At 46.2% G+C, this 27614-nt stretch overlaps 1 protein-coding gene across 2 annotated transcripts in view; it reads right to left on the bottom strand.

Moving 5' to 3' along the window:
• Positions 1–27614, bottom strand: part of UNK (unk zinc finger) — a 670943-nt gene that overhangs the window by 100451 nt on the left and 542878 nt on the right. For both annotated transcript variants that reach the window (XM_086930733.1, XM_086930732.1), the window contains exon 11: positions 6160–6334. In XM_086930733.1, coding sequence (XP_086786859.1) covers positions 6160–6334 — 175 coding nt within the window. The remainder of the gene's footprint in view (positions 1–6159; positions 6335–27614) is intronic.

Below are 27614 nucleotides of genomic sequence, written 5' to 3' on the forward strand. Positions count from 1 at the left end.
GGTAGATAGGGAGGGGTGTGAAACTAAATCCCTTGTCTTTGTCATTTCAGATCTCCCTCCCCGCTGTCCCCTTCCTTTCCCGCGATTGCGGAACCCTCCTACTGGTCTGTGAATTATGCCAGGTCACGGGTTGGTTGCGTGAGAGCGGGTATAGGACTTTCAACACAGCCCCGAGGAGACGTGTGTCGGGGCCTGACAAGAGGTTCATAAAAAGCTGAAATCTTTATAGCTGAGTCTGCTATTGGCTCTGATCCATAACTATGTAAGCATGTATTTATCCATGTACATGGTAATTCTATAGCATGAACCTAGTCAAAAGGCAGTGGAGCACTGTAAAGGGTCAAAGACAGGTAAACACAACCAGTGATAAGACTGGTACCTGGTTTATGGGTGGATAATGCATGGAGATGTAGTGTTCTCTAAAGAGGTTATTCTTGATCTCTTTCTTAAATTGGAGCAGCGTTGAGGCGTTCCTGATTGCTACCTGGATGTTGTTCCAGATCGTGGATGCATAAACAGAAAAGTCCTGTAGTCTTGCTGTTTCTTTTTTACACATCTTAATCTTCAAGATGATGGTATCCTAGGTGCGGGTGTTTTGTGGATACAAAAACAGAACTGGCTCAAGGTGACCATGGAAACGGGTAGACTATTAGCAACTCTGGAGAAAAATAGAAGACACATAAGGTAGGAGGGTGGGGAATGGGTGAGGATGCGATTGAAGAAGATGTCTTTTCAAATAAGACAGTTAAAGACCTAGAGGTTGGCATGTGCAAAAGCGGCCCACATGTTAACTCCACTGACCAATAGGAACAAGTTACTTACCTTCGGCAAAGACTTACATGGTAAAGATTCTATGTAGCTGCAGATTCCTTACCTTAGAATATTATTCTGTCACAATGGACCATCATCTCTAGATGGACCTGACTGTCCAGGTAGTGCTGCTTGGTGAACGTGTGCAGTGAGGCCCAAGTTGTTGCTTAACAGATGTGCTAACGCAGTGGTTGCAGCCTTAGCTCTGGTGGAGTGAGCCGCTAGTCCTCGAGCGGCGGTTTTTTGGCCAATCCATAGCAGATTATAATGCACAGGACAAGCCATCATGAGATGGTTCTCTTTTTACAGCCTTCCCTTTTTTTGCTCCCACATAGCCCACGAAGAGTTGATTGCCCACCTGGAACTCTCTTGTCGAGTCAAGTTAGAACGACAATGCTCTTTTTGTGCCCAGGCAGTAGCCTCATCTTCTTTAGAGAATGAGATGGAGCAGAGAAAGTAGGTAGGGTGATGTTGTGGACTACACGGTATCGAGCCACAACCCTTGGGAGGAACGAGACATGCATCCGAAGAACCAGCTTGTTAGAGTAAAAGGTGCTATAAGGAGGGTGTGCAGAGAGCACTTGCAATTCACTGACTATCCTGCCCAATTCTATGGCCATCAAAAAGGCAGTTTTAATAGTCAAGAGCCTGATAAAGCAATTGTGCAGAGGATCGAATGGCGCACATATAAAAAGAGTGAGGACTAGATTGAGGCCCCATAGAGGCATGATGAAGGGTGTAGGGGGGGAACAGATGCTGCAGTCCTTTAAGGAACCTAGCCACAACAGGTGAGAGAAGGTTGGTCCGACAACCACAAGAAAGAGGAGTTGGCAAAAAGTAACCTTAACTGTGCCCAAAGCCGAGCCCTCCTGAGCTAAAGACAATGCAAATATGAGAAGTTGTGATAGATGCAGGTAGATGGTCAACGTTGTAGGAATCACACTGACAAACTTGTTCTCGCGTCAGGGATACCCCGAGCTGGCCTTTGTTAAGATAGTGCCCTGTTGCTACAACAAAAATTCCTGTCGAAGAGGCAGCCTGATAAAGAACGATGGTCAAGCTCAGCAGCTCGGGATACCAGACGCTCCATGCACAATCCAGAGACTTGGGCCCAGTCGTACCTGGTTTTCTTGAGAACTCTGGGCAGGCTAGGTATTGGTCTCAACAAGAGGCCCGAGCTCCACTTGAAATGAAAAGCATCTCTGAGCAAGAGGCCATTGACCCACTTGAGACAAAAAAGGATCTCTGAGGTAGAGTCTGCTTGGAAAATCCAGCAAACAAACTTGCTGACATTGTGCATGCTTGGAGGTGGTAGACCGATTTAACCATGACTCTCCCCAGTCTTGAGAGTCCTTGCACCACCTTGAGAAAGAGACCTTATTCATGATCCGCTAGGCAACTGCGGCTGAGTTTGCCCATTATGGCGTTCAGAAAGCCTACCAGGTGTTGAATCATAAAGGGGAAATGCGCTGACGTTCCAGCAAAGTCCAGAGATGCATGGCCTCCTGACAAAGGGTACACAACCCTACCCCGCTTGCTGCAATACCACATGGTATTGGTGTTGTCTGCAAGTACTTGCACCAGTCTTCCCTTAATCAATCAAAGGAAGAAAGGCTTTCAGAGCCAAGCAAATCTACCGGAGATCCAACAACTTGATGTGGAGCCCAGACACAGCTGGAAACCATAGGACTCTGATCACCACCTCTCCCAGGAGGCTATCTCAGCCCAAGAGTGATACATATGTCACTACTGACAGATCCGGTTGGGGGAAGAGAGAGCGTTCTGCCCTTGACTTAATCAAGGTTTGTTAGCCACCATTGCAGAGCTATTGCGGTCCCCTATTCGATCTAGGCAATGTCGAAGAGATTCCCCGGTTGCTGTGCCCACTGGGACTTCAGGTTGGCATATGCCAGTGGGCATTAGTAACCAGGAGGATGCCGGAGGCCCTGAAGCCCAAAAGCTTCAGAGTCTGTTTCATCAAAATCCAGGAAACAGGCTGAAACATTAGCATCATAACTTGGATCCATATCCTGGACTTGCTGCTCAGGAGGATGGGTCCAAAACTGCACTATGTCCAGAATTACTCCAATGAAAAAGAGAGCATGAGAAGGAGTTAGGAGACTAACACGTTGATAGTGAACTCCGGCGAGTGCAGGAGATTCGCTGTAGTCTGGAGGTGGGAGACTACTGCTTGGGGCGATCCCACCAAATGTTCGAGGTAGAGGAAGACTGGAACCCCTCACTTCCGCATATGAGCTGCAACCACAGCCATCACTTTCATGAACACCAAAGGGCCACTGGGAAGGCCAAAAGGGAGCATGACAAACTGAAAGTGCTCTTGGCCCACTGTTAAACGAAGGTAACCCCTGTGGACAGCCAGGACAGGGATGTAGAAAAATGCATCCTGCAAGTCCAACGCTACCATCTAATCTCCCTGGTCATGGACAGACAGAACTGTGGCGAGGGTGAGCATTTTGAACTTCTCCTTTTTCACGAAAATGTTGAGAAGGCTCAGGTCTAGGATATGATGAAGTCCTCCATCCATTTTTGTCACCAGCACGTAGCATAATAACAACCCTCTCAATGGTTCCCTTGGCCAAGACAGCCTGCACCGGAGCAAGGAAAAATGTTCCTCTATCCGTCGATTGTAAGTGGGTGGTGGGGTAGACACAGAGGGGAGGGAGTAGCCTGTTTGAACAATCTGAAGAACCTACCAGTCCGATGTTACGGAGCACCAGTGGAGCAGGTGAGGACATATCCTGGCTTCAACTGGATGTCCTTGATGGTCGAAGGGCAAACTAAAGAGGCTTTGAAGCAGCGGATGTTGGGGGAGAAGTTGATTGACTCGACTTCCTGCCACCTGTCCCATGCGGTCTGTGGGACCTGTGCCCTTGCCATGAAAAAGTTGCGGTGGTGTGGCTGGAGATCCCTTCTGTGGCCATCAAAGGAGAGGGAAAGGCCGACTGAGGTTGACTAAGGGCTGTAGACAAGCCCTACCAGCCCTAGGACCTGCTGTCTTTAAAGCACTCCAGCGCCAAATACACCTTCTCTCCAAAGATGAGAGAGCCGTTGAAGGGCAGGTCTATGAGGGAAGATTGGACATCCCCTGAAAAATCAGTCGCCCTCAGCCAGCCGTGGCGCCGCAAGGCGACCAACGATGCCAGAAAGGCATGCTGTGTTCATCGACCGCAGTGCTTGGTTGGCCGAAAATTCTCTTGCCAAAGTTGTCCAGACTCTTGTAGGGCTTGGCCCAGGCCCCAAGTAGGATACCCATAAGGGCTTCATTTAATGGGAGAAGAAGCTCAGAAGGGGCAACTCCCAGCTGAAGCACCTTAGTCAAGACTTTTGTCTTGACTGCCACTGGGAGCACTGAAGGTCCAAGACTTCAGCCACACTACACACCACGATCGCAAAAGAGGCTCCCTCCACCATAGCCACAGTGGTAGGAGAGACCACACGAGTGTCGGGTGCGGTGTCTAACCCACTAGCCTTCGTCAGTTCCTCATACCAGTTGTCCTGTTCCTATTCAGGGTTCTTCTTTCATGTCCTGTTCTTCATAAGAGTCCATAGACCCCTCCCATTCATCTCCCTTTACAGGCATGTCAAATAAATAAGGCACTGGAAGCATGGAACCAGTCAGCATTGAAGTAACTTTAGCTCCTTGTCGGATTCGGGAATAACGATGGGGGCAGTGCAGCCTAGGGGCATAGGCAGCGATTGAACTGGAGAGGGGGCTGAGGAAAGTCTTGGCCCACTGATGCTGCTCCCGATCCAACATGGGATACTTGGGCATGATTGACCCAGATTGTGGACCTGCTGGGTTGGATCAAGTTGTGCTCCACAGGGGACAGGTCGGCAAATATGAGGTACAAGGTCTCATAAAACCCCTTTACTGGGCTGGGGTCGTTCCGGATCGATAAAGTGTAGAGGACCCGGGTTCAGGTTCTCGCTGGGCCTGAAATGTCCACGCGTCTACGTCTCATTAGAAGACTTAGACGAACGCAGCAAAGTTGAAGACCTCTGACTTCATGTGTATGTGGAACTTACCAGACGACTTCGAATGCAAGGACAAATGTCAGAAAGGGCTTCGTGAATGGTCCGAAGACCTGGACCTCAAGTGTCAGGGGGTCGACTGACATCGGATGACAAGGAGCTTGAGGGTTCATTCCCTCAGCGCCTTGGGATGCATGGCGCAGCTTCCACGCAGGTCTTGGATTCATGGTCCGGCTCCAGACACCACAAACACACATGGTTTGAAACCAGTTTGTTTCTTGGGTGACATCCTTCACACCAAGATAAAAATCTCCAAGAAGTTCAACAAAATGTCAAAAAAAGCCAGTTAAAAAGTGACTGACCGGTATCTCAGGCCGGATCAGCGCTACCTGGGACGGAAAGAAAGGAACTTATGTCAGCATGCCGAGGTGGCACCTATATAGATACCGTGCAGGTCACATTTGGTGCAGACGCCACGTGCATCCGAACGCAGCTACTAATAATATTAGTGTTGTATAACCTCAAATTTGTCATATGTATATTAATTCAAACAAGTAAACGTTTCTGAATTTAATAAGCTGTGCTGCACACAGGTGGGCTACTTAGAGGTAGCTGGAGAGCTACAGTAGCTCACAAGTTACTGGTTGGCGACCCCTGTTCTAAGGTAAGGAATCTGCAGCTAGAAGTCTATCAGATTTCAGCCTTCAATGCTTTTCCATATCTTTAAAAAGTGCAACACGTCCACTTTAGGAAAGAGAGCTAATCTTAAGGACATCATTGACAAACTCTATACAATTACCCTAACAAACAAAGACACACACCCACAGTCTGCGCCAAAAGAAACCTCACATGAGCAGCTTAGGGTATTTAAGTGGGAAACAATCTACTGAACAGCTACATTGCTGTAAAAGGAGGAGACCGATAATCATTCCACCCTACATGTTCTTAACATTTACCAGCTCAAATAATTCAAAGCTCACTGAGGAATCTAACTGGAACTGTCCACTCACAGTATATGCCCTTTTCAGTAAACAACAGAAGCTCTCTAAACTCCTGCTTGCACGCACATAGACGCAAGTACACATACTCAGTCTCTCTTGCTCCATCACAGCCTTTTTGTTGTCCTCCTCTCAAGCCATATACAGAGACCGTGCTTTCTTGACCACTACACATTTATCTCAAGAAGAATTCTCTCTCTGCACACAGGGGATTGTCTATAAGAGGGAGAAATTCTGATTGGTGGCCAGACAAGCTATCAAGAAATGCATTTCCATGCCATGACATACAATGAAGCTCTGGCATTTTTAGTTATCAGTCCTCTTTCTTGAGACATTGAGAATTCCTCCACCCCATTACCTATGACAGACTCAACGGTGTCGCTAGTTGGGTAGAAGGGAAGCGCGTTTGCATTCATTCCTGGTATATTGCTGATCCCGGCTGGACTTGGGGGAGTTGCTGCAAGGCTGGAGGTGATGCTGGAGGAGATGCTGGAGGTGAGTGGGCTGCCCAGAGGAAGAATCCCTAGCACATCCTATAAGAGGAAACATGTTCAATGAAAAAACAAAGTAAGCCCATGATGGACTGCTCCACCCACAATCATGCTGCCCACCCACCTGCCTCACTCAGTTGCCACACTTTTCTCAACTAGCAATGGAAACATATCATGAAGTTGAAGATTACACAGTTGATCTTATGACTGAAGGTGCAGAAGGACAATGAGTACATACATTTATTTACTCTTATGTCTCAGCTTTTCAGTCCTACAAATGTAAAGCCCTAGGCACAATTTACAACGGAGATGTAGTGAAACAAAACCTTATATTTAGGCTGTCCGGTTTTAGGTTTAAATCTATAATAACTGATAAAACCCCACCGAAAGGGAAATAGCCTCACCAGTGTAAACATATAAACACTGAAAAAAAACCTGTACAACCACAAACTAAATGCCATTCAAAGAAAGGAAAAGGAGAGTGAAAGAGTCATTTTTATTTTTTCCTCAATGACCCAATACAATGTAACTTTGTTATATGAGGTAGCAGTAAGAAAGACTGGGCTAACATTATTCTGCTTGAGTTTTGTTGTTTAGAGAGGTCACTAAAATATTGATACAGGGGTTAGAAGCATGTTTTAGGTGTTTATTTATTTTATAAACTAGAGAATCAGGAAATATCTAAATCATATTTGACTTGTTGGCTACATCTGAGTCTTTTACTGATAGGAAACAATTTAGGTTTCATAAGAATCTTTCCCAATATGTACCATCACATTTACCCACAGAGAATGGGTTAAAACCCTTGATACAACAGCCCCCTTTTCTAGTGAGTCACACTTGATAGTAGGTGAATTGCCAAACACCTCAGACTTAAAAAATTCAATGCAAGGTATAGTGCGAGGTATATATGAAAAGCGTGCAGTCACAAAGCATCTGGAATACCGCTGAAAACATGACACCAGACTTTTAGAAAACATGGAAAGCAGTGTCACTTGTAATGCTGCTGCAAAAAGTTCTTACCAAGTTCAACAAAGATTCGAGTGATATTGTTTGTATTTACAGTGATTCAGAAACGTGTATGAAAAAGTTGTGTGATGACCTGTCAAAATCGATACCTCAGCTGAAGTGCTTCCCTGTAAGAGATCCTTGCCACTTGTTAGATGGCAATCTGAAAGCACCTTTACAATCTTCAGAGTTAACGAAGAATGCTATTGACTTTTTAGTCCATTCTGGTGCACTGTTTTTTAATGCGTGGGAACTTAAACACAAATATTTCTCATTTTGTGCTTTGTGTGGCATCAAAGAAAGAGTCATCCCATTTGTGTCACTTGGCTGGTGGTTCTCAGTCCTAGAGGCCACGAATGCTATATTATCCATATGGCAACCGTTTACAGAACCTTTACTGATTGATGAAGCAAACAGCAAGACATGTGAGGATCTTTTTTCACATATTGATGGTGATTTGAAAAAAAAGTACACTACTGCATTCTTAGATTTTTACAGGAAAGCATGACTGCTGTAGTGGACATAATAAAAAAAAAAAAACTAGAGTCTGAAAACACCCTTGTCAGGCAAGTGTTCAGCACAATTTGTGTAGATGTGAAACATCTCCTTGAGAGAAGGCTGGACGACACTCTTAGTGACTTTGGCACTGCAACATGTTCCATGTTATAGTGCTTGCTACTCGGTAAGCAAAGAAATGTTGAGGAGCAATTCAGGAACTTTTATTTTACAATGTATAAGAAATATCCCTTCACCAACCACAGCATTTGAGATCAATGAAGCCTCACTGTGGTACTCTGCACAAGTTATAGATCCCTTAAGTAAAGGGAAATTTTCCCGGGAGTTTCAAAAGTGGTGCCTCATTTTTGACCACTTCAATAACTCTGAGGGCATATGCGCCCAGTTCAACGCATATGTTACAGAACCTGTAGCAGAGAATCACAATCTTCAGGTGCACCGTTATTGGCATGGAAAGCTATGCCAGTGGCCAGAGTTAGCAAATTGTGTACTGGCTAGTTTGGTGTTTATTGTCTCAAGTGACAATGTCGAGAGGGCATTTTCACAGATAAAAGTTTACATGAGAAAGAAAGAGCGATCGTGCTTGACCAAAGACTCACTGAAGAAGTATTGTATGGTGTACTACAATAAGTCTGATTTGTAAAAATGCATTTGGACGTCATACACTGTCTACATATCATGCACTATCAGTGCAGAAAGCAAGCAATAATAAAAGCAAAAAGTTCCATAAACACAGAAAAAACACTGTTTCTGTTTTTAATGGCGCGAAAATGCGTAACCAGTGATAACGTATTGAAATCACTGGAAAACACTGAAAAAAAACACCAGAATTTACCAAAAATAGAAATTGAAAGCAGGAAAGCCTACTTATATACAATACTTATTTATGAAGATTTCCTTACTTCAGTCTTATGGAAACGTCTTGGTTGGCAAGCAACAGCACAGAGATCGTTTTTGTCTATTAAAAAATAAGTGAAAGAAAAGGAGGGGCCCATCTAGATCTCATTTTTATACCCACCATTGTTTGAAAAACCATGTCTTTTGCTGTTGTATGTGGTGTTCCTTTAGCTCAGCCTTGGCACTTTTGCATGTTAAAGTATGTATGGTACATTTATAAATAAATATTTTCCTTAGTTTGTGATCCATACATCTTTCAGTCCCTACAAGCCTGGGCTTTGGCTGTGAGAGATCACTTTCCTGTTAACAAAGCGCTATGTTGCCTTGATCTTCAGTTTCTAAATGTCAATATAGCGGATATCACACAAGAGTCTTGTTTACCAGGTCTGGGAGCTATGGCACCTCTTTTGGGGTTGCATAAAGTTTTGTCTTTGATACCATTAAGGGCCTTCCACAAGGTGACTGATGCCTCAAAGATCTTTTCTTCAAAGATAATATACAAAGGTGGTAATGGAATTATTATCAATGGAATTACTGTGGAAATGATGTGGTCAGCATAATCTTCGTGGGAAAAGGGGGAAGGGGTTGTAGACAAGGGATCCAACAATCATCTGCATAAGAGATTTACAATGGCCAGCAACAGAAAGTTCAGCTGAAGCATGTTTGGTAAACGTTTAGGTAGCGCTGTGGACGAATTGCCCATTGGGGCCATGTATATGATAAAAGCACAGCTATGGTTAAGACCTCTTAACCGTTATCCCCTTATGTATGTCCTGACAATAGTCAGGTAGTCTGCCTAAGTCTGCTGAGATGTTTGGGATATCTTCGCTACAGAAGGATCACAGTCATTTCAGAAATACTAGATGAAAAGCTATGGCATATATCACATTCCTCCATTTTAGTTGAAGTTTCTTCTAGTAGGCGCATACAGGAGCAGATCCCAACAAGTAATCTCTGTGCGGCTTCAGTCTTGGGAGAAAGTAAACCCAGGAAGACAAACACCTTCTGAAAAGCAAAAGGTTTCTTTTTGTCTGTAGACAATTCTTGAAAGTCTCAAAATAATTACCATTCATTTGTAGGAATTCTCACAAACATATAACTAATGCACAGGACTTACTAAAATAGGACTTGTGGTAGAAAATTTGAAGATTTCTGGAGATAGACTTTAAGTCTATAAAAGCCAATGGTCACAATAGAGTGGATAGGCTACTGTATTAAAGGCTTTACTTTAATACTGCTTTGTTAATAATAACAAGCATTCCTGCCTGAGGGATGGGAGTCATTATATGGCAAGTGAAGCTATGAAAGAGTCCATGTTAAAACAGAGGTTGTTACTGGAGAGCATCATTGGCTCTTTGACGCACATTGATTAGAACAGATGTGTTATGTGTAGTGCACTTGATCCAAGTTTACATGGTCCATGTTTGTACACTGAGTGATGCTCCAAATGTGCTTACTTAGCATAAGTGATGTTGGCTTCAAAATACCTATAAGCTGAGGGATCGGGTGTAATTATATGGCAAGTAAATCTATGAAAGATTCAATGTTAAAACAGAGGTTGTTACTTGAGAGCATCATTGGCTCTTTGGCGCACACTGATAAGAACAGGTGTGTTGTGTGTAGTGCACCTTGATCCAAGTTTACATGGTCCATGTTTGTACTCTGAGTGGTGCTGCAAATGTGCTTACTTAGCATAAGTGATTTTGGCCTCAAACTACCTATAAGCTTTCTGTATTATTCTGTGCAAGCTAACAGAATGTTGTGTGCGCAAAACTGACCCATGGCTTCTGCTGTAGGTTGCTTCTGCTGAAGGGGAATTTCCCATTATTTTCGTGGATGGTAATAGCGGATGCAGAGAGAGCAGCTTCTCCATAAACTGACCAATGGTTTGAAAACTAACCCTATTAATACTTTGGAAAGGCTTCAAATGTAAGAACTGTTTTCAGCTTGGTGGTGCAAACATTGGGTTCTGAGTGTGTAGGCCTCCAACTGTTCCGTAGAAATAGTAAACAGAGAAAGCCCTATAAACACTCACTAATTAGAAAATGGGAGCGAGAGACCTGTTGCTGGGGGGTATGCTGTCTGTTGGGACACTGAACGGAGTACCCTCTGGTCAGCAATGATATGCATGACATAGCAACAGACTGTGTGCAAAGGTGATGCTATTGGCAAAAAGGGATTTTTAGAATAACTTGTTCGGAATCTGTGTTGAATAATGGGTGGGTTCTATATTTTATTTTCTTTAAAAATAATCATTACCACACAGAATATTTCATTATTGCGATAATTCTTATGATTTACATAGGAATATAGCACAAAATGAAAGCTATTATAAAATACCACATTTTTTGTTTTTATCAATCTTGGGGGTCGAGGGTGAAGCTCATTATCTACACCCTGCAAGAATAAGAGATTCTCTTAGATGTTGGTTGTATTCCAAACACCTTTCACACCTGTAAGTATGCAACTTATAGGAGGGGTTGTGAAATACATGTCCATTTTATTTTTAGGCCTCGACTATTCTATCCTGCAGGGATAAATAGACTAGAGTAATGGAGTTGAAACAAACTCTCTGACCAAGAGGATTCCAAGCCGGATTCCTCCCAATGCATGTAGTCTACTGAAGCGTGAAGCTTCGCCAGGCGCGTGCTTGGCATGCTCATTCCCTCCCACTCCCGCTTGCTCCCCTGCTCCCCCGTGCCTCACACCAGACTACCATTCGTTGCACGCATCAGACTTTCACGGCCCGCATTTTTTTCACTTTCGTGGCAAACAGCTTGCCCATTTGATGCGCCTCTAACAGCTACAGTAATGAGCCACTGAGCCGGCCTCCAACTTGCCCCACTTCCCTCCTCCCCTACAGCAGCTGATCAGCAGCGTAAACCGCCGCTGCAGATTTAAATTTATTTTCTGTTTACTTCCCTTCGCTCCCCCCACACATGTATACTTTCCATTCTTCAATGTTTTCAGGAATGTGTGAGTTAAAGTGGAGTGTTTTCTTTGTTTCCGCCTGGGGCATACTTTGCACACGGTGCTTTAAATTACATGCTTTTGTTTGTATTGCTTCTTCTCCAGCCTACATTGGATGCATTTTTACAAACAATGTTAATTTTATAGCAAAACTTTAATCATGGTTACTCTATTTAAAAAAAAAACGGGGAGGTAAATGTGTTATGTTATACATTTCTGAACATAAAATAAAGCCCCACAACTTATTAGTTGTGTGCCCGTCCTCCTTCATCTGGATGTGCTCCATGCAACCATCAGCTCTTCCTCCCCAGCTTATGTTTCTGAGAGTCTGGGTTCCTCTGTCGAAATCTATCATTTATTTATCTTGAATGATTGTTCAGCGCACCGGAAGATACATTTATTATTTATTTGCATGGCAACCTTACTCCATCACAGCAACATACAACTGGAAGCCCTGGTACATGAAATCTACCCTTGTGCTGTACTACCACTGTACAAGCACTCGTTCTCTCTTCTCTTTTCTCTGTCAACATTTCTCCTCCTTCTGGGTATCTTTCTATTCAATTGCTCTCCTCTAATACTAACTAGCTCTGTCTTTGTCGCATATTTATTTATTTGCCACTACACAGACACTCTTACCTTGCCGTTTCAATGTCTATCCCTGACCTCAGTACTTCTATATATATATATATATTACATTATACTGATTTCGCACTCTGTCCACACAGTTTATGAGATATGCCCCTTACCACAAATTCAGTCTGACCTCAGAATATTTCTTAAACAACGAGGGGTTGGGCAAGATCTACGCCCAAACAGCACCACCACAGCATCACTCAGCACCACCACAGCATCACTCAACACCACCACAGCATTACTCAGCACACAAAATATCGCTCAGGGCCAACCCAGCATCACTCAGCAACACCACAGCATCACTCAGCAACACCACAGCATCACTCAGCAACACCACCGCATCACTCAGCACCATCATAGGATCACTCAGCAACAACACATCATCATCACTCAGGGCCAAGAATGCATCACTCAGCACCACCGCAGCATCACTCGGCGCCACCGCAGCATCACTCGGCGCCACCGCAGCATCACTCGGCGCCACCGCAGCAACACTCGGCGCCACCGCAGCAACACTCGGCGCCACCGCAGCATCACTCGGCGCCACCGCAGCATCACTCGGCGCCACCGCAGCATCACTCGGCGCCACCGCAGCATCACTCGGCGCCACCGCAGCATCACTCGGCGCCACCGCAGCATCACTCGGCGCCACCGCAGCATCACTCGGCGCCACCGCAGCATCACTCGGCGCCACCGCAGCATCACTCGGCGCCACCGCAGCATCACTCGGCGCCACCGCAGCATCACTCAGCTCCACCACAGCATCACTCAGCGCCACCGCAGCATCACTCAGCGCCACCGCAGCATCACTCAGCGCCACCGCAGCATCACTCAGCGCCACCGCAGCATCACTCAGCGCCACCGCAGCATCACTCAGCGCCACCGCAGCATCACTCGGCGCCACCGCAGCATCACTCGGCGCCACCGCAGCATCACTCGGCGCCACCGCAGCATCACTCGGCGCCACCGCAGCATCACTCGGCGCCACCGCAGCATCACTCAGCTCCACCGCAGCATCACTCAGCGCCACCGCAGCATCACTCAGCGCCACCGCAGCATCACTCAGCGCCACCGCAGCATCACTCAGCGCCACCGCAGCATCACTCAGCGCCACCGCAGCATCACTCAGCGCCACCGCAGCATCACTCAGCGCCACCGCAGCATCACTCAGCGCCACCGCAGCATCACTCAGCGCCACCGCAGCATCACTCAGCGCCACCGCAGCATCACTCAGCGCCACCGCAGCATCACTCAGCGCCACCGCAGCATCACTCAGCGCCACCGCAGCATCACTCAGCGCCACCGCAGCATCACTCAGCGCCACCGCAGCATCACTCAGCGCCACCGCAGCATCACTCAGGGTCACCACAGCATCACTCAGCGCCACCACAGCATCACTCAGCGCCACCACAGCATCACTCAGCGCCACCGCAGCATCACTCAGCGCCACCGCAGCATCACTCAGCGCCACCGCAGCATCACTCAGCGCCACCGCAGCATCACTCAGCTCCACCGCAGCATCACTCAGCTCCACCGCAGCATCACTCAGCTCCACCGCAGCATCACTCAGCTCCACCACAGCATCACTCAGCTCCACCACAGCATCACTCAGCTCCACCACAGCATCACTCAGCTCCACCACAGCATCACTCAGCTCCACCACAGCATCACTCAGCTCCACCACAGCATCACTCAGCTCCACCACAGCATCACTCAGCTCCACCATAGCATCACTCAGCTCCACCATAGCATCACTCAGCTCCACCACACTCAGCTCCACCACAGCATCACTCAGCTCCACCACAGCATCACTCAGCTCCACCACAGCATCACTCAGATCCACCACAGCATCACTCAGATCCACCACAGCATCACTCAGATCCACCACAGCATCACTCAGATCCACCACAGCATCACTCAGATCCACCACAGCATCACTCAGCTCCACCACAGCATCACTCAGCAGCACCACAGCATCACTCAGGGCCAAGAATGCATCACTCAGCAGCACCACAGCATCACTCAGCAGCACCACAGCATCACTCAGCAGCACCACAGCATCACTCAGCACTACCACAGCATCACTCAGCACCACAACAGCATCACTCAGCAAAACCACATCATCACTCAGGGCCAAGAATGCATCACTCAGCGCCACCACAGCGTCACCCAGTGTCACCACAGCATCACTCAGCACAACCACTCAGCGCAACCACTCAGCGCAACCACAGTATCACTCGGCGCAACCACAGTATCACTCGGCGCAACCACAGCATCACTCGGCGCAACTACAGCATCACTCGGCGCAACTACAGCATCACTCGGCGCAACTACAGCATCACTCGGCGCAACTACAGCATCACTCAGATCCACCACAGCATCACTCAGCTCCACCACAGCATCACTCAGCAGCACCACAGCATCACTCAGGGCCAAGAATGCATCACTCAGCAGCACCACAGCATCACTCAGCAGCACCACAGCATCACTCAGCAGCACCACAGCATCACTCAGCACTACCACAGCATCACTCAGCACCACAACAGCATCACTCAGCAAAACCACATCATCACTCAGGGCCAAGAATGCATCACTCAGCGCCACCACAGCGTCACCCAGTGTCACCACAGCATCACTCAGCACAACCACTCAGCGCAACCACTCAGCGCAACCACAGTATCACTCGGCGCAACCACAGTATCACTCGGCGCAACCACAGCATCACTCGGCGCAACTACAGCATCACTCGGCGCAACTACAGCATCACTCGGCGCAACTACAGCATCACTCGGCGCAACTACAGCATCACTCGGCGCCACCACAGCATCACTCAGCTCCACCACAGCATCACTCAGCTCCACCACAGCATCACTCAGCTCCACCACAGCATCACTCAGCTCCACCACAGCATCACTCAGCACCACCACAGCATCACTCAGGGCCAAGAATGCTTCACTCAGCGCCACCGCAGCATCACTCAGCGCCACCGCAGCATCACTCAGCTCCACCACAGCATCACTCAGCTCCACCACAGCATCACTCAGCTCCACCACAGCATCACTCAGCTCCACCACAGCATCACTCAGCTCCACCACAGCATCACTCAGCTCCACCACAGCATCACTCAGCTCCACCATAGCATCACTCAGCTCCACCACACTCAGCTCCACCACAGCATCACTCAGCTCCACCACAGCATCACTCAGCTCCACCACAGCATCACTCAGATCCACCACAGCATCACTCAGATCCACCACAGCATCACTCAGATCCACCACAGCATCACTCAGATCCACCACAGCATCACTCAGATCCACCACAGCATCACTCAGCTCCACCACAGCATCACTCAGCTCCACCACAGCATCACTCAGCAGCACCACAGCATCACTCAGGGCCAAGAATGCATCACTCAGCAGCACCACAGCATCACTCAGCAGCACCACAGCATCACTCAGCAGCACCACAGCATCACTCAGCACTACCACAGCATCACTCAGCACCACAACAGCATCACTCAGCAAAACCACATCATCACTCAGGGCCAAGAATGCATCACTCAGCGCCACCACAGCGTCACCCAGTGTCACCACAGCATCACTCAGCACAACCACTCAGCGCAACCACTCAGCGCAACCACAGTATCACTCGGCGCAACCACAGTATCACTCGGCGCAACCACAGCATCACTCGGCGCAACTACAGCATCACTCGGCGCAACTACAGCATCACTCGGCGCAACTACAGCATCACTCGGCGCAACTACAGCATCACTCGGCGCAACTACAGCATCACTCGGCGCAACTACAGCATCACTCGGCGCAACTACAGCATCACTCGGCGCAACCACAGCATCACTCGGCGCAACCACAGCATCACTCGGCGCAAACACAGCATCACTCAGCGTAACCACAGCATCACTCGGCGCAACCACAGCATCACTCGGCGCAACCACAGCATCACTCGGCGCAACCACAGCATCACTTGGCGCAACCACAGCATCACTCGGCGCAACCACAGCATCACTCGGCGCAACCACAGCATCACTCGGCGCAACCACAGCATCACTCGGCGCAACCACAGCATCACTGGTTCAAATATGTTCTCTCAATGTTTCAAGCTTTATTACAAATGTCACAAAAAGATGTTAATATTTCACTTCTGTTCTTGGATTTTCGTCACAATAAAATACACTGAACATAATCTTCACAAAAGTTATTTACAAAAGTTTAAGCTATTGCCATTATAGATTACAATAACTTTTATTAAGTATTAAATATTTAAAAAAATTAAAAGCCATTGTTATTTGTAATAGCAATACATGTAAGTCACTTAAATACAACACATATTGCATTACAAATGCTATAGGTGTCACATTTGTGAAAGTTCTAACAATTGGTATTGTAAATGACAAAGCTATTAATTTCGCTATTTTCAAAACCAACACATACATAAAAAAAATTGTCATTTACAATACCAATAGCTCAAACTTTCCTAATGCGAGACCTTTTGCATTGCAAATGCTTGTTTTCACAGAGACAGACACTGCTTTGGGGAAGCTATGGGAATCTACTAGGAGCCTCCACCGAAAATGTGCTGCTTTAACAGCTGGTTGAAAAGGGTTTGCAATAACGCTGAAAGATAAAACTTTGACTCAAGAGAAGCTTGAATTCTAATCTGTCAATTGTTGGGCGTAGACATGCATTCCAGTACCACCTCAAATGAATCACCACTTTAATATGGCCTTAGTGAAGTTTCTTTTATCCATGTTTCCACAAGGGGAAAACTCACTACTAATAATAAACTTAAATGAAATTGCGTAAATTAGATCAACTGATCTACTAACATCAGGAAAGGGTTCATGGCTTCCTTTTAATTGTAAATCTGATTTCACCCATGAAGTGATTGAGAATTCTGTAGGAGTCACTAACAGTCCACAGCGCCCAGTTCATTTACAATAAAATGTCTATCCTTGCTGCTATTAACCATTTTACAAAGCATTCAACATCTGAGATGTTGGCAGCGTGTCGGCCAAATGATAATGCGAAACTGGATGCCCATTAGATGCACTTTTGGCAGCCAGTCATTCTGCTGAAGAGATTTCACTATCTATACCATAGTTGCCATTTTGAAGTTCTCAGCCTTATAAAAATATATTTAATGAGGAAAAGTCCAAAATTCTGCAGATGCACTTTACTCATGTAGTAAATAATTCCAAGTAGTAACCTTTTCCTTGCTTCAAATGAAGAATACATTTTACGAGTTAGAACTGGAATATACAAGTTTTCCCTTTTGCTTACTGAGTAAGCCTGCCTGATTCTGAACTGTGCAGAATGAATGTCTGACGTGGGTTAGCACCATGGTTGTTGAGTACATGCTGAAAAAAATTAGGATCATTATTATGGTGGTGTGACACATTTTGCATACTACATAAGGCATCATATAATACATCAAATAATACTTTGATCTCTTAACTCTAGAGACTGACATTGTTCCTGTGAGGAAGTCCATCTTCTATGATAGATGCTGCAAGGAAGCCTTGTAAAAGGGGTCAAATGATGGGCCAATCAATTTGCCTAGTACCAATTTCAATTCCCAAGGGGGAACTGGAGATTCAGTAGTAGGAAAAACCCTCTTCAGGCAACCTATAAAGTCTCCGAAGAAACACAGATGAAGCTTTTATCGAGGCAAATTGTAATTTTGATTGAGCCAGATGCAGCAAATATGGAAGAGTGAAATCTGCGGCTCTGTTTCTGTCAACACCAGATATAAAATCTCCTCCATATAAAGGAATAAAATGCCCTCAGTGAGGGGCGCTCAGCTTACTCCGATATGAACCTGCATGCCTGGGATCTGGTCAAGACTTCTGTTTACATGAAAACTTCTTGTGTGGCTTAAACTACGTTTGTAGATGGTCCAGATACCACTATTGCCTGGACCAGTCCGAAGCAATAAAGATCATTGTTGACTGACAATTCTATGTCCGGACTGGAGGCTCAGATTATGCTTTTCTTTCTCTGCCTTTATTAACATTCAAATTTTATAGCAGCCAGAAAAACTACATTATCCTTTTTTCTGAATTAATCACAAGAACAAACATGAATAAAAAAAACTTCAACTCCCAAAACACCAAGGGAGGTTCCACAATAAGTTCTTCTATAGTGTCCATAACCAGCACATAGTCCTTCCATGTTGTCTGTCCCTCCTCTTTCTTTGCTGCTTCGTAGCCAGTTAAGTCACACTTTTTTTTCTCGTTTTCTGTTTATCATTGTATTGCCTGTTTTCGGTATTTATTTATTGCTTCCCTGTAGCGTTGTTCATTCTGGCTTCGCCGGGTAATGTTATTTGCTACTGTGGCCTTGACTAATCTCATTTTTAAATTGCAGATTCCCTGCCGGCCGCGGAAGGGTTTGCGCTCCTTACGATGCCGGAGCCATCTTGTCTATGGTGCTTTGAAGGCCCGCTAGGGGGTGTCGCCCATCTCGTTGCTCCCGCATCGCGGTTTCCTCAGCAGAGGAACCGCTCTGCAGCAGTCGAGTCCAGGCAAGCCCTGTCCCCCGCTGTCCTCACCTTTTACGCAAAGCTGGGTTTGTATCCCTTGCTTTATACATTAAACTATACCCCGGCAGGGGTCTGTATTGCGACATTGTCCCGCGGTAAAGCCTCCGGGCACGTTTGCTTGCACTTCGTTCCTGAGTTTGGAGCGCAGGGAGGCAGCTTAGCCCTGTCCGTTTATTCTGAGGGCTGGTGCGCGCTAAGGCAGGAGCAGCCTTATTTACGGTCCTTGGGGCTGTGCTGTGATTTTTGCTGTCCTCCGGTCTGCCTCTTATTGAACAAGTTACTTACCTTCGGTAACGATATATCTGTTAGAAAAATTATTTAGTGATAGATTCCTTACCATAGAAGTACCCCCAGGCGTTAGACTATATCCGGAAAGTTTTCGGCAGCAGTACCCCTGTGCGTGGGAAGGTGGCGTTGTGCGGCTCTGCCTCCGTTGTTGGGGTTGTGGTCAACGAAATGACGTTGCGGCAGCTATTTAGAAGCTGGCCTTGCGCGCGGACGTCAATTCTGTACACAACTTTATGTGCCAGGAACGCAGAGCCATGCAAGATACTGACCACTGGTGCATTGAAACTAGGGCCCTGAAAGAGATGACCTTAATCCTAGAAATCAGTTCGCAGAATGGGAAGGATGGGTGAGTCGGTAAGCGAACTATCACTAACTAATGTGTTTGAGGCATATGAGCTCCAGAATTCATACTTTTGCATGGATCGCCTTCTGGTGGTGGGCTCAGATGCTTGCACCTTGTTGTTGTCTTGGAAGAAGTCTTTGTAGTCACGGGATACGCGACTCCTCCCTTGAACGATAGTGCGCATGGGCATCAACTCCATCGTTAGATTGTTTTTTTTCCGCCATCGAGTTTGGATGTAACTTCAGCGCTCCGGATCAGTACCATGTTTCCAGACCTCTTCAACACGCAAAACATCACAATCTACGGTATTGTTTTGTTTGATGGCCTATCAACGCCATTCGTGCCTACGGCTAATGGAAAGGACTCCATTTAAAGAATGCCTCCAGTGTGGAGCTAAATTTCCACACAGAAACCATCACAAGGTATGCAACCTTTGTCTCTTGCCTAAACACAAAGAAAAATCTTGCAAGGCCTGTGCCTCTTTTCGATCCAAGAAAACTATCCGTGATTACCTGGCTCGACAACACGTCATGGTGCAACGATCGGCACCGGTGCCAGAAGATATCTTCAATGAAGACCCGACGTCCCAGAGGCAGAGGATTCAGAGGAGCTCAATATCGTATCCGAGGCCGATGACGACGACTCCGATGACCACATCACTTCAGGTCAACGAGTGAGTACAACTGCCCCTGACCCTATCCCACCCAAAAAGAAGGCTCTGGTCAATACTGCGCCTGAAGGCCTTAGCCGAGACAGAAAGAGCACTTCAGAAGCCCAACCTCCAGGCTCGGCTCCGAAGACAAAAGAAAAGCCTTCCGGCGGCTCGGGACCGAGCAAGCCACACACCAGTGCCCCAAAAGCACAGTTGGTACCGAAAGCAGGAACATATCCCCCTGCCGCTAAAAAGGCCTTGGCGCCAAGCAGTTCGGTACCGAAAAACCAAAAGGCCTCAGAACCGAAGACAACTCAAAAACCGCTGGATCCGAAAAAGATTTCAGAGTCGACACTGAAGCCAAAGGACATAAAAACCCCTTCAAAGGCCCCAGTCAAACCTAAACCACGCCCAAACTGAAAAAATCTGCACCGAAAGCACACGCAAACGAGGAGGAACTGTTTCTACCAGATCCCATCGATCCGAAACAGAAAACACTGCATGTGGACCTTCAAACAGGCCATATTATCCGTACCCCCTCCAACAAAAGAAAATTCGACACCTCACACATTCCTGAGGTGCCTGTGAAGAAAAAAAGACTGTTCAACTTCACCATTTAGACCCTCTTCTCCTGTTCTTCCTACTGAGTCTTTCTCTCCTCCAAAGTCTCCTATACTTCCTCCATACTCACCACCACCACAGGATGATGATGACCTAGGGGGTGGAGGTGGAAGTAATGACCACTCAATGATCCTGATTATGACACTAACATACCACAGGACACATGGGATGACTACAGTGTATCCTGGCCCCTCTACTCTTTACATTATATATTAATGCTTTAGAGAAATCCTTGGAAACTGCTACTTTGGACGTTCCGCGTATAGGAAGTAGTATCATCCCAGTTCTCCTATACGCGGAAGCCGCCGCCCTATTGGCACGTACCCCGATAGGTTTACAGAGGCTATTGTACTCTTTTGGGGAATTTATGACCTCACTGGATTTGGTGGTTAATACTACCAAATCTCATGTCATGTCCATGGTGCCCGCAAGAACAAAGTGAAAACTTTTTATTGCAAAGGGGTTGAGATCCAAAGAGTGAAGGCCTTTACGTACCTAGGGGTTTTGTTTGATGACAGCTGTACATGGACGCCCCAGAGGTTAGCAAAAAGGAATGCCCTAGTGCGAGCGGGATCAGCCCTGCTAAATTTCACACAGCGGTTAGGGGGAAGGACTTTCGAGGCAATACTTGCAATTTATAAAGCAAAATGTCTTGCATTAACATTATACGGTGCTGCAATCTGGGGATATAAACCTGTGGAAGATGTGCGAAGGGCCAAAAATAAATTGTTTTGTTGCCTTTTATGTATTCCTCAATCCACCCCAACATTTGCTATTCACCAGGAGTTAGGAATGGGGTTTGTTTGTGATTTGATTAGCATGGCTCCCCTTACTTGCTGGTTAAAAACGTGGCTTAATCCTGAGTTAACGCTAAATCGTCGTATTTTAAAAGACTGTATTAACTTAGATAGGGGAAATGAAATACAGTGGCTTTCGTATGTTAAGGTAATGTTTTCGAAACTGGGGTGACCAGAAATCTATGAAACCCGAGGGCATTGTTAAAGGAGATATAAAGTGGGTTAAAAAGCATTTTTTGTCCCTAATGTCGCAGGAACGAGAGCCTGAGGAACTATAAAAGCCTACGGTGAGAGCCCATTTCCTATTAGTCACCTCTCCATCCATTGAACCGTATTTAAAAGGTAGCAACAAGACCATACCATCGTTGGTTGTTAACTAGATTTCAGTTCAATCAGATACACCTTTTATTGGGAACATTTCAGGGATGGACTATACCCGAAAAGGAAGCATTCTGTGACTGTGATAATTGCTCAACCCAAGACAGTATGCACTTTATGTTCTTTTGCAAACATTACTCTAATAGGAAAAGTTTATTATCCCACTTTTAAGAGGTTCGGGGTTCCTACAGGTTAAACCTACCTTAATGTATTTGCAATTACTGGACAACACATGTAATATCTTTAATATTGCTAGTTGTCTTGTAGCAGCCGTAGGATCAAAGAAATTAAGAGGCCTGGGCATAATCGAACCATGAATTTTACTGTATTTTCCCGTACTTGTATACTTAAGAGATTTGTAAATGATCTTCATAAGGATTTTCCCACGATTTTAATTCTGTCCATTGTTTTAATATTGTATTTATTGAATGTGATTTATATGTGTACATTTATTATTTTAATTAATCGAATAAAGTTGACTTGACTAGTCACCCTGTAGATCCTCCAGGCCTCCCTGATCTAGAGGCATACCCAACCAGACTATCCCCCCCAGATGACAAAATTGGCTTTAGTCAGCTCATTGATAGGGCTGCCCAATATCATGGCATGCAAATGCATTCAGACCCCACAGAGGAGGACTTCCTGGTAGACACTTTTGCACAGTCACAAAGGACAGTAAAGACATTACCCATGCTTAAAGGTGTCATTAAACATGCTTTAGACCTCTTCAAAGACCCCGTCAGGACCAGGATTCTCAATCCTCAGATTGATAAAAAATGTAAACCTGCCCCTAATGATCCCACCTACATTAAAGGTCAACTCCACTTAGATTCCCTGGTAGTGACCAATGCTAGGAAGCGGGCCAACTCCTAGACCTCCGGTGATGCCCCACCTCCAGACAAAGAGTCAAAACTGCTAGACGCTTCCTACAAACAAGTTGCCTCCCAAGCAGCTAATCACTGGAGGATAGCTAATGCACAAGCATAACTTGCCAGATACGATAGAGCTCACTACGACGAGCTTGAGGGCCTATGCAGCATTTGCCTGACCAATACAAGGCCAAAGCCAATGATTTGATTCAGGAAGGCAAGTTAATAACAAACGCATCCATTAAATGTGCCCTCCGTGCAACAGACAGACACTGCATCTAGATCAATCAACACTACTGTGTTACAGTGAAGACATGCATGGTTTAGCATTTCTGGCTTCAAACATGAAGTGAAAACTACTGTCCTCAATCAGCAGTTCAATCAGGAACAACTTTTTGGCCCAGCTGTAGACACAATATTAGAGAAAATGAAAAAAGAGCGACTGCAAAATCTATGAGAGCATTACAGTCTCCGTCTACACGAGGCTCCTTTCATCGCTCCTTTTATTGGGGTGCATCCAAAAACATCTGTACTGATACTGCTTCCTCCTCCTACAAAGGTCCCACACAAACATCCTCCAACAAAAAATATTTCAGAGGTGGGTACAGGGGAAATAACAACAAAGGGAGAGGCCGAGGTAACAATACTCGCACCTCCCCCACTAACTGTGATTTCCCTACAGACCATTCCACTCCAGTCGGAGGGAGACACTCACAGTTCCTACCTGTCTGGAATTCTATCACTACAGACAAGTGGGTAAAACGAATTATCCACTATGATTACTGCCTGGAACTTACTGCAACTCTCCCCAAGATACCGCCCAAACAGCGCCTAATGTCCACGGAACATCTGACGATTCTCAAGCAAGAAGTTCTCTCACTGCTTCAAAAACATGCAATAGAACCAGCTCCCCATGAGCATTAAGGCTCAGGGGTTTACTCCCTATATTTTCTAATCCCAAATAGGACGGTACTCTCAGACCAATACTGGACTTCAGACCATTTAAACTTCTACATACAGTCAGATCACTTTCATATGATCCCTCTTCAATAAGTCCTTCCACTACTTCAACAAGGCGACTTTCTTGCAACATTAGTTCTCAAGGACGCCTACTTCCATATTCCAATACACCGTGCTTACAGGAAATATCTAAGATTCACAGTGGACGGCCAACATGATCAGTTCAAGGTTCTCCCATTCTGGGTAACCACAGCACCCAGGGTCTTCACAAAGTGTCTTGCTGCACACTTGCGAAGACAACAAATCCATGCGTTTCCAAACCTGGACAACTGGCAGTTAAAAGCCAAGTCACACAGTCAGTTTATTCATCACACGCACCAAACAATTCTACTGCTACACCACTTGGGGTTCACAATCAACCATGCCAAGTCACATCTACAGCCCTCCTACCTACATCAGTATCTAGGGCCCACCATAGACACTTCCAAAGCTCTAGCATACCATAATCCAGCCAGGATAGCAAGTATGCAAACCCTCATCACAAAATTTCAATCACAACACTCCCTTCCAGCTCGAGTGTTTATGCAGCTCATAGGAATGATGGCTTCTTGCATCTTCACAGTACCTCACACAAGACTTTAGATGTGCCCCTTACAAGAATGCTTAGCACGTTAGTGGAATCAGGCTTAAGGTCAACTTACAGATCTGTTGTTTGTTGTCAGCCGCACACATCGCTCACTACAGTGGTGGAACACACAAAACCTTTCCAGAGGGCAGACGCTCCTTAGCCAATTCCACAGATAGTGCTAACAGCGGACGCATCACTCACCGGCTGGGGAGCCCATCTATTAAACCAAACAATTCAGGGCAAGTGGACCACCCAACAAAAACTGCTCCACATCAATCACCTAGATTTACTAGCAATATTTCTAGCTTTAAAGTTGTTCCAAGCACATCTTCTCAACAAAACTGTCCTTGTCCGCATGGAAAATATGACAGCAATGTATTACATACAAAAACAAGTAGGAAGACACTCGTTGCAGCTGTCTCAGCTAGCACAAAGTGTTCCCGCTATTTTCTGATTTCCAAGAAAAACAAAGGGTTGCAGCCCATTTTAGAACTTTGGACCGTCAATCTCTTCCGCAGGAAGGAGAAATTCAAGATGCTCACTCTACTCAGGTCTTGTCTGCCCTAGACCTAGGAGACTGGATGGTAGCGTTGGACCTGCAGGATGGGTATTCTCACATCCCATTCTGCCGGCCCACAGGCGCTACCTGCGGTTCAAGGTAGGCCGCAAGCACTTTCAGTTTACCGTGCTCCCCTTCGGCCTTACCAGTGGCCCTTGGGTGTTCACCAAGTTAATGGCAGTGGTCACAGCTCATCTGGGCAGGTTAGGGGTGTCAATCTTCCTCCTTCCTCTGCGACTGTCTGTTGAAGGCGTCCTAGCTCCAGTCTGCCGTCTCCCACCTTCAGACTACGGCAAACCTCATGCTGTCTCAGCTACCACAATATATATATCTTCTGGCTGAACATCTTCCAGGAGTGCACAATCAGATTGCGGATCTGCTCAGTCGTCAGGCACAGCAGATCCACAAATGGAAACTTCATCTTCAAGATCTTAAACCATTTTTCCACATGTGGGGCCACCCAGACATAGATCTGTTTGCCACACATGCAAACACAAAATACCCAACCTTCGACGCCAGGTTTCCACACCCATGCGTTACTTACCTGTAACTGCAGTTATCCAGTATTGGTATCTTTCATAGATTCACATGCCTGAATCATTCCCCGTCGTCTGGGTGGGAGTCCCCGGTACATAAATAAAGTAATGTCACATAGACATATATATAGTAATGGGCCAGAGGCCTCATTAGTAACATATCCATGTCCTTTTGTGAAAAGGACCAATCTTTGGCCAAGAGCCAATCAGCTATCACCACCTTCCTGAAAGGAGCCAGAGTCCCGTAGATTTTCGTAAGCACAGTGCTAAGTAGTATACTACTGAAAGAAACTAAGGTGAGCCCTTCCAGGGGAGGTAAGTGGGTTGCATATGAATCTATACCAATACTGGATAACTGCAGTTACAGGTAAGTAAGACATTTCTTATCCTGTATTAGGGGTATCTTGAGTAGCGAGCAATAACAAGCACATTTCGAATGGTACAACGTGAAATCGCACTAGATAATAACATATCAATTGTGAAATGCAAAAGGTACCAAAATGCAGTAGAAGAGAGAAATGTGCAAGTAGACGGTAGGAAGGTGGGATGAAAGATAAGGCTCACCTCTAGTGAAACAAATTACGGAGCACAGCTTGTCCCACTGCTGCATCTTTCATAAGTTCAGAATCCAAGCAGTAGCGCCTGGTGAACGTATGCAGCGTCTTCCATGTCGCCGCTCTGCAGAGGTCAATGATGGGCACTCCCGCAAAGAGCGCCATGGAGGTTGAGACTGCTCTAGTGGAATGACCACGAACCTTGGAATGCAGAGGATGTCCTGCTTGCCGATGACAGAAAGCAATAGCTGCAGAGATCCAACGTGAAATGCTCTGCTTAGTCAATGGAAGACCTTTCCTAGGTCTGCTAAAGGCAACGAAGAGTTGGTTAGATTTCCGAAATATGTCTGCTCTGTGGATGTAGAGCTTAAGACAGCGTTTGAGATCAAGAGAGTGGAGAGACCTCTCTGCTGCGGAAAGTGGATTCGTGAAGAAAGACCGCAGGACTATAGGCACATTAAGGTGAAAGTCAGATGGGACCTTTGGAATGAATTTAGGATTAGTCCTTAGAATCACTCTGTCCTGCCTGAATTGGAGGAAAGGGTCTTGAATTGAGAAGGCTTGGAGTTCGCTTAAACGTCAAGCTGAGGTAAGCGCCAGTAGAAGAGCCGTTTTCCAGGACAGATATTTGATATCAGTTTTGTGTATTGGCTCAAAGGGATGTTTCATTAATTGAGCAAGCACAATGTTTTGCTGCCAGGTAGGCAGTAAAGACCTCACCGGAGGGAATGTCCTGAACAAACCTTTAAGAAATTGTTTTATGAGTCTACTGGACCAGAGGGAAGCACCAGTTGAGGAACGTCTGAAATGAGATATGGCAGCCAGGTGAACTTTTATTGAAGCATGAGCAAGACCTGAGTTTGCCAAATGAAGAAGGTAAGGCAAAATCTGTGCAGGCGACGAAGAAAAAGGATGTATTTTCTTTGATTTGCACCAGATGCAGAACCTTTTCCATTTCAGGGAATACGTTTTGTTGGTACTGTGAGCCCGAGCCCGGGCTAGAACAGCTCTGCAATCTTGCAGGATGTCTATGTTCTGGAATTCTCTGAACTCAGGAGCCAAGCCGATAATTTGTGAGATGCTGGATCCGGATGTTGGACTTGTCCATGGTTCATTATGAGGAGATTGGGGCACAGTTTCAATGGGATCGGCGGTTCCAGCGATAGGAGATGAAGCTCAGTGAACCAGTGCTGGCGCGGCCAAGCTGGAGCTATCAAGATCAGGGTACAATGTTCCGCCTTCAGCTTCCGGAGGACCCTGGGAATCAGGGGAAATGGAGGAAATGCGTACTCAAAGACGTTGAACCATGCGATCGAAAATGCATTCCCTAGAGAACCCTTCTGGGGACGCCAGCTTGCGTAATGTTGGCATTTGGCGTTCTGTTTGGTTGCAAACAGATCCATTGAGTGGATAGCGCTTCTTGAAGAGGGCGCATATGAAGACGGCAGGGTGGAACTAACAGGATGCAAGAGGACATCATCCCTAGCAGGGACTTGTAAGGCGCACCGTGAGGTTTCTTTTGGTTTGTACACGGGCTGCCAAGGAAGCC

This window comes from Lissotriton vulgaris, chromosome 7 (assembly GCF_964263255.1).
Source record: "Lissotriton vulgaris chromosome 7, aLisVul1.2, whole genome shotgun sequence".
Lineage (NCBI taxonomy): Eukaryota > Metazoa > Chordata > Amphibia > Caudata > Salamandridae > Lissotriton > Lissotriton vulgaris.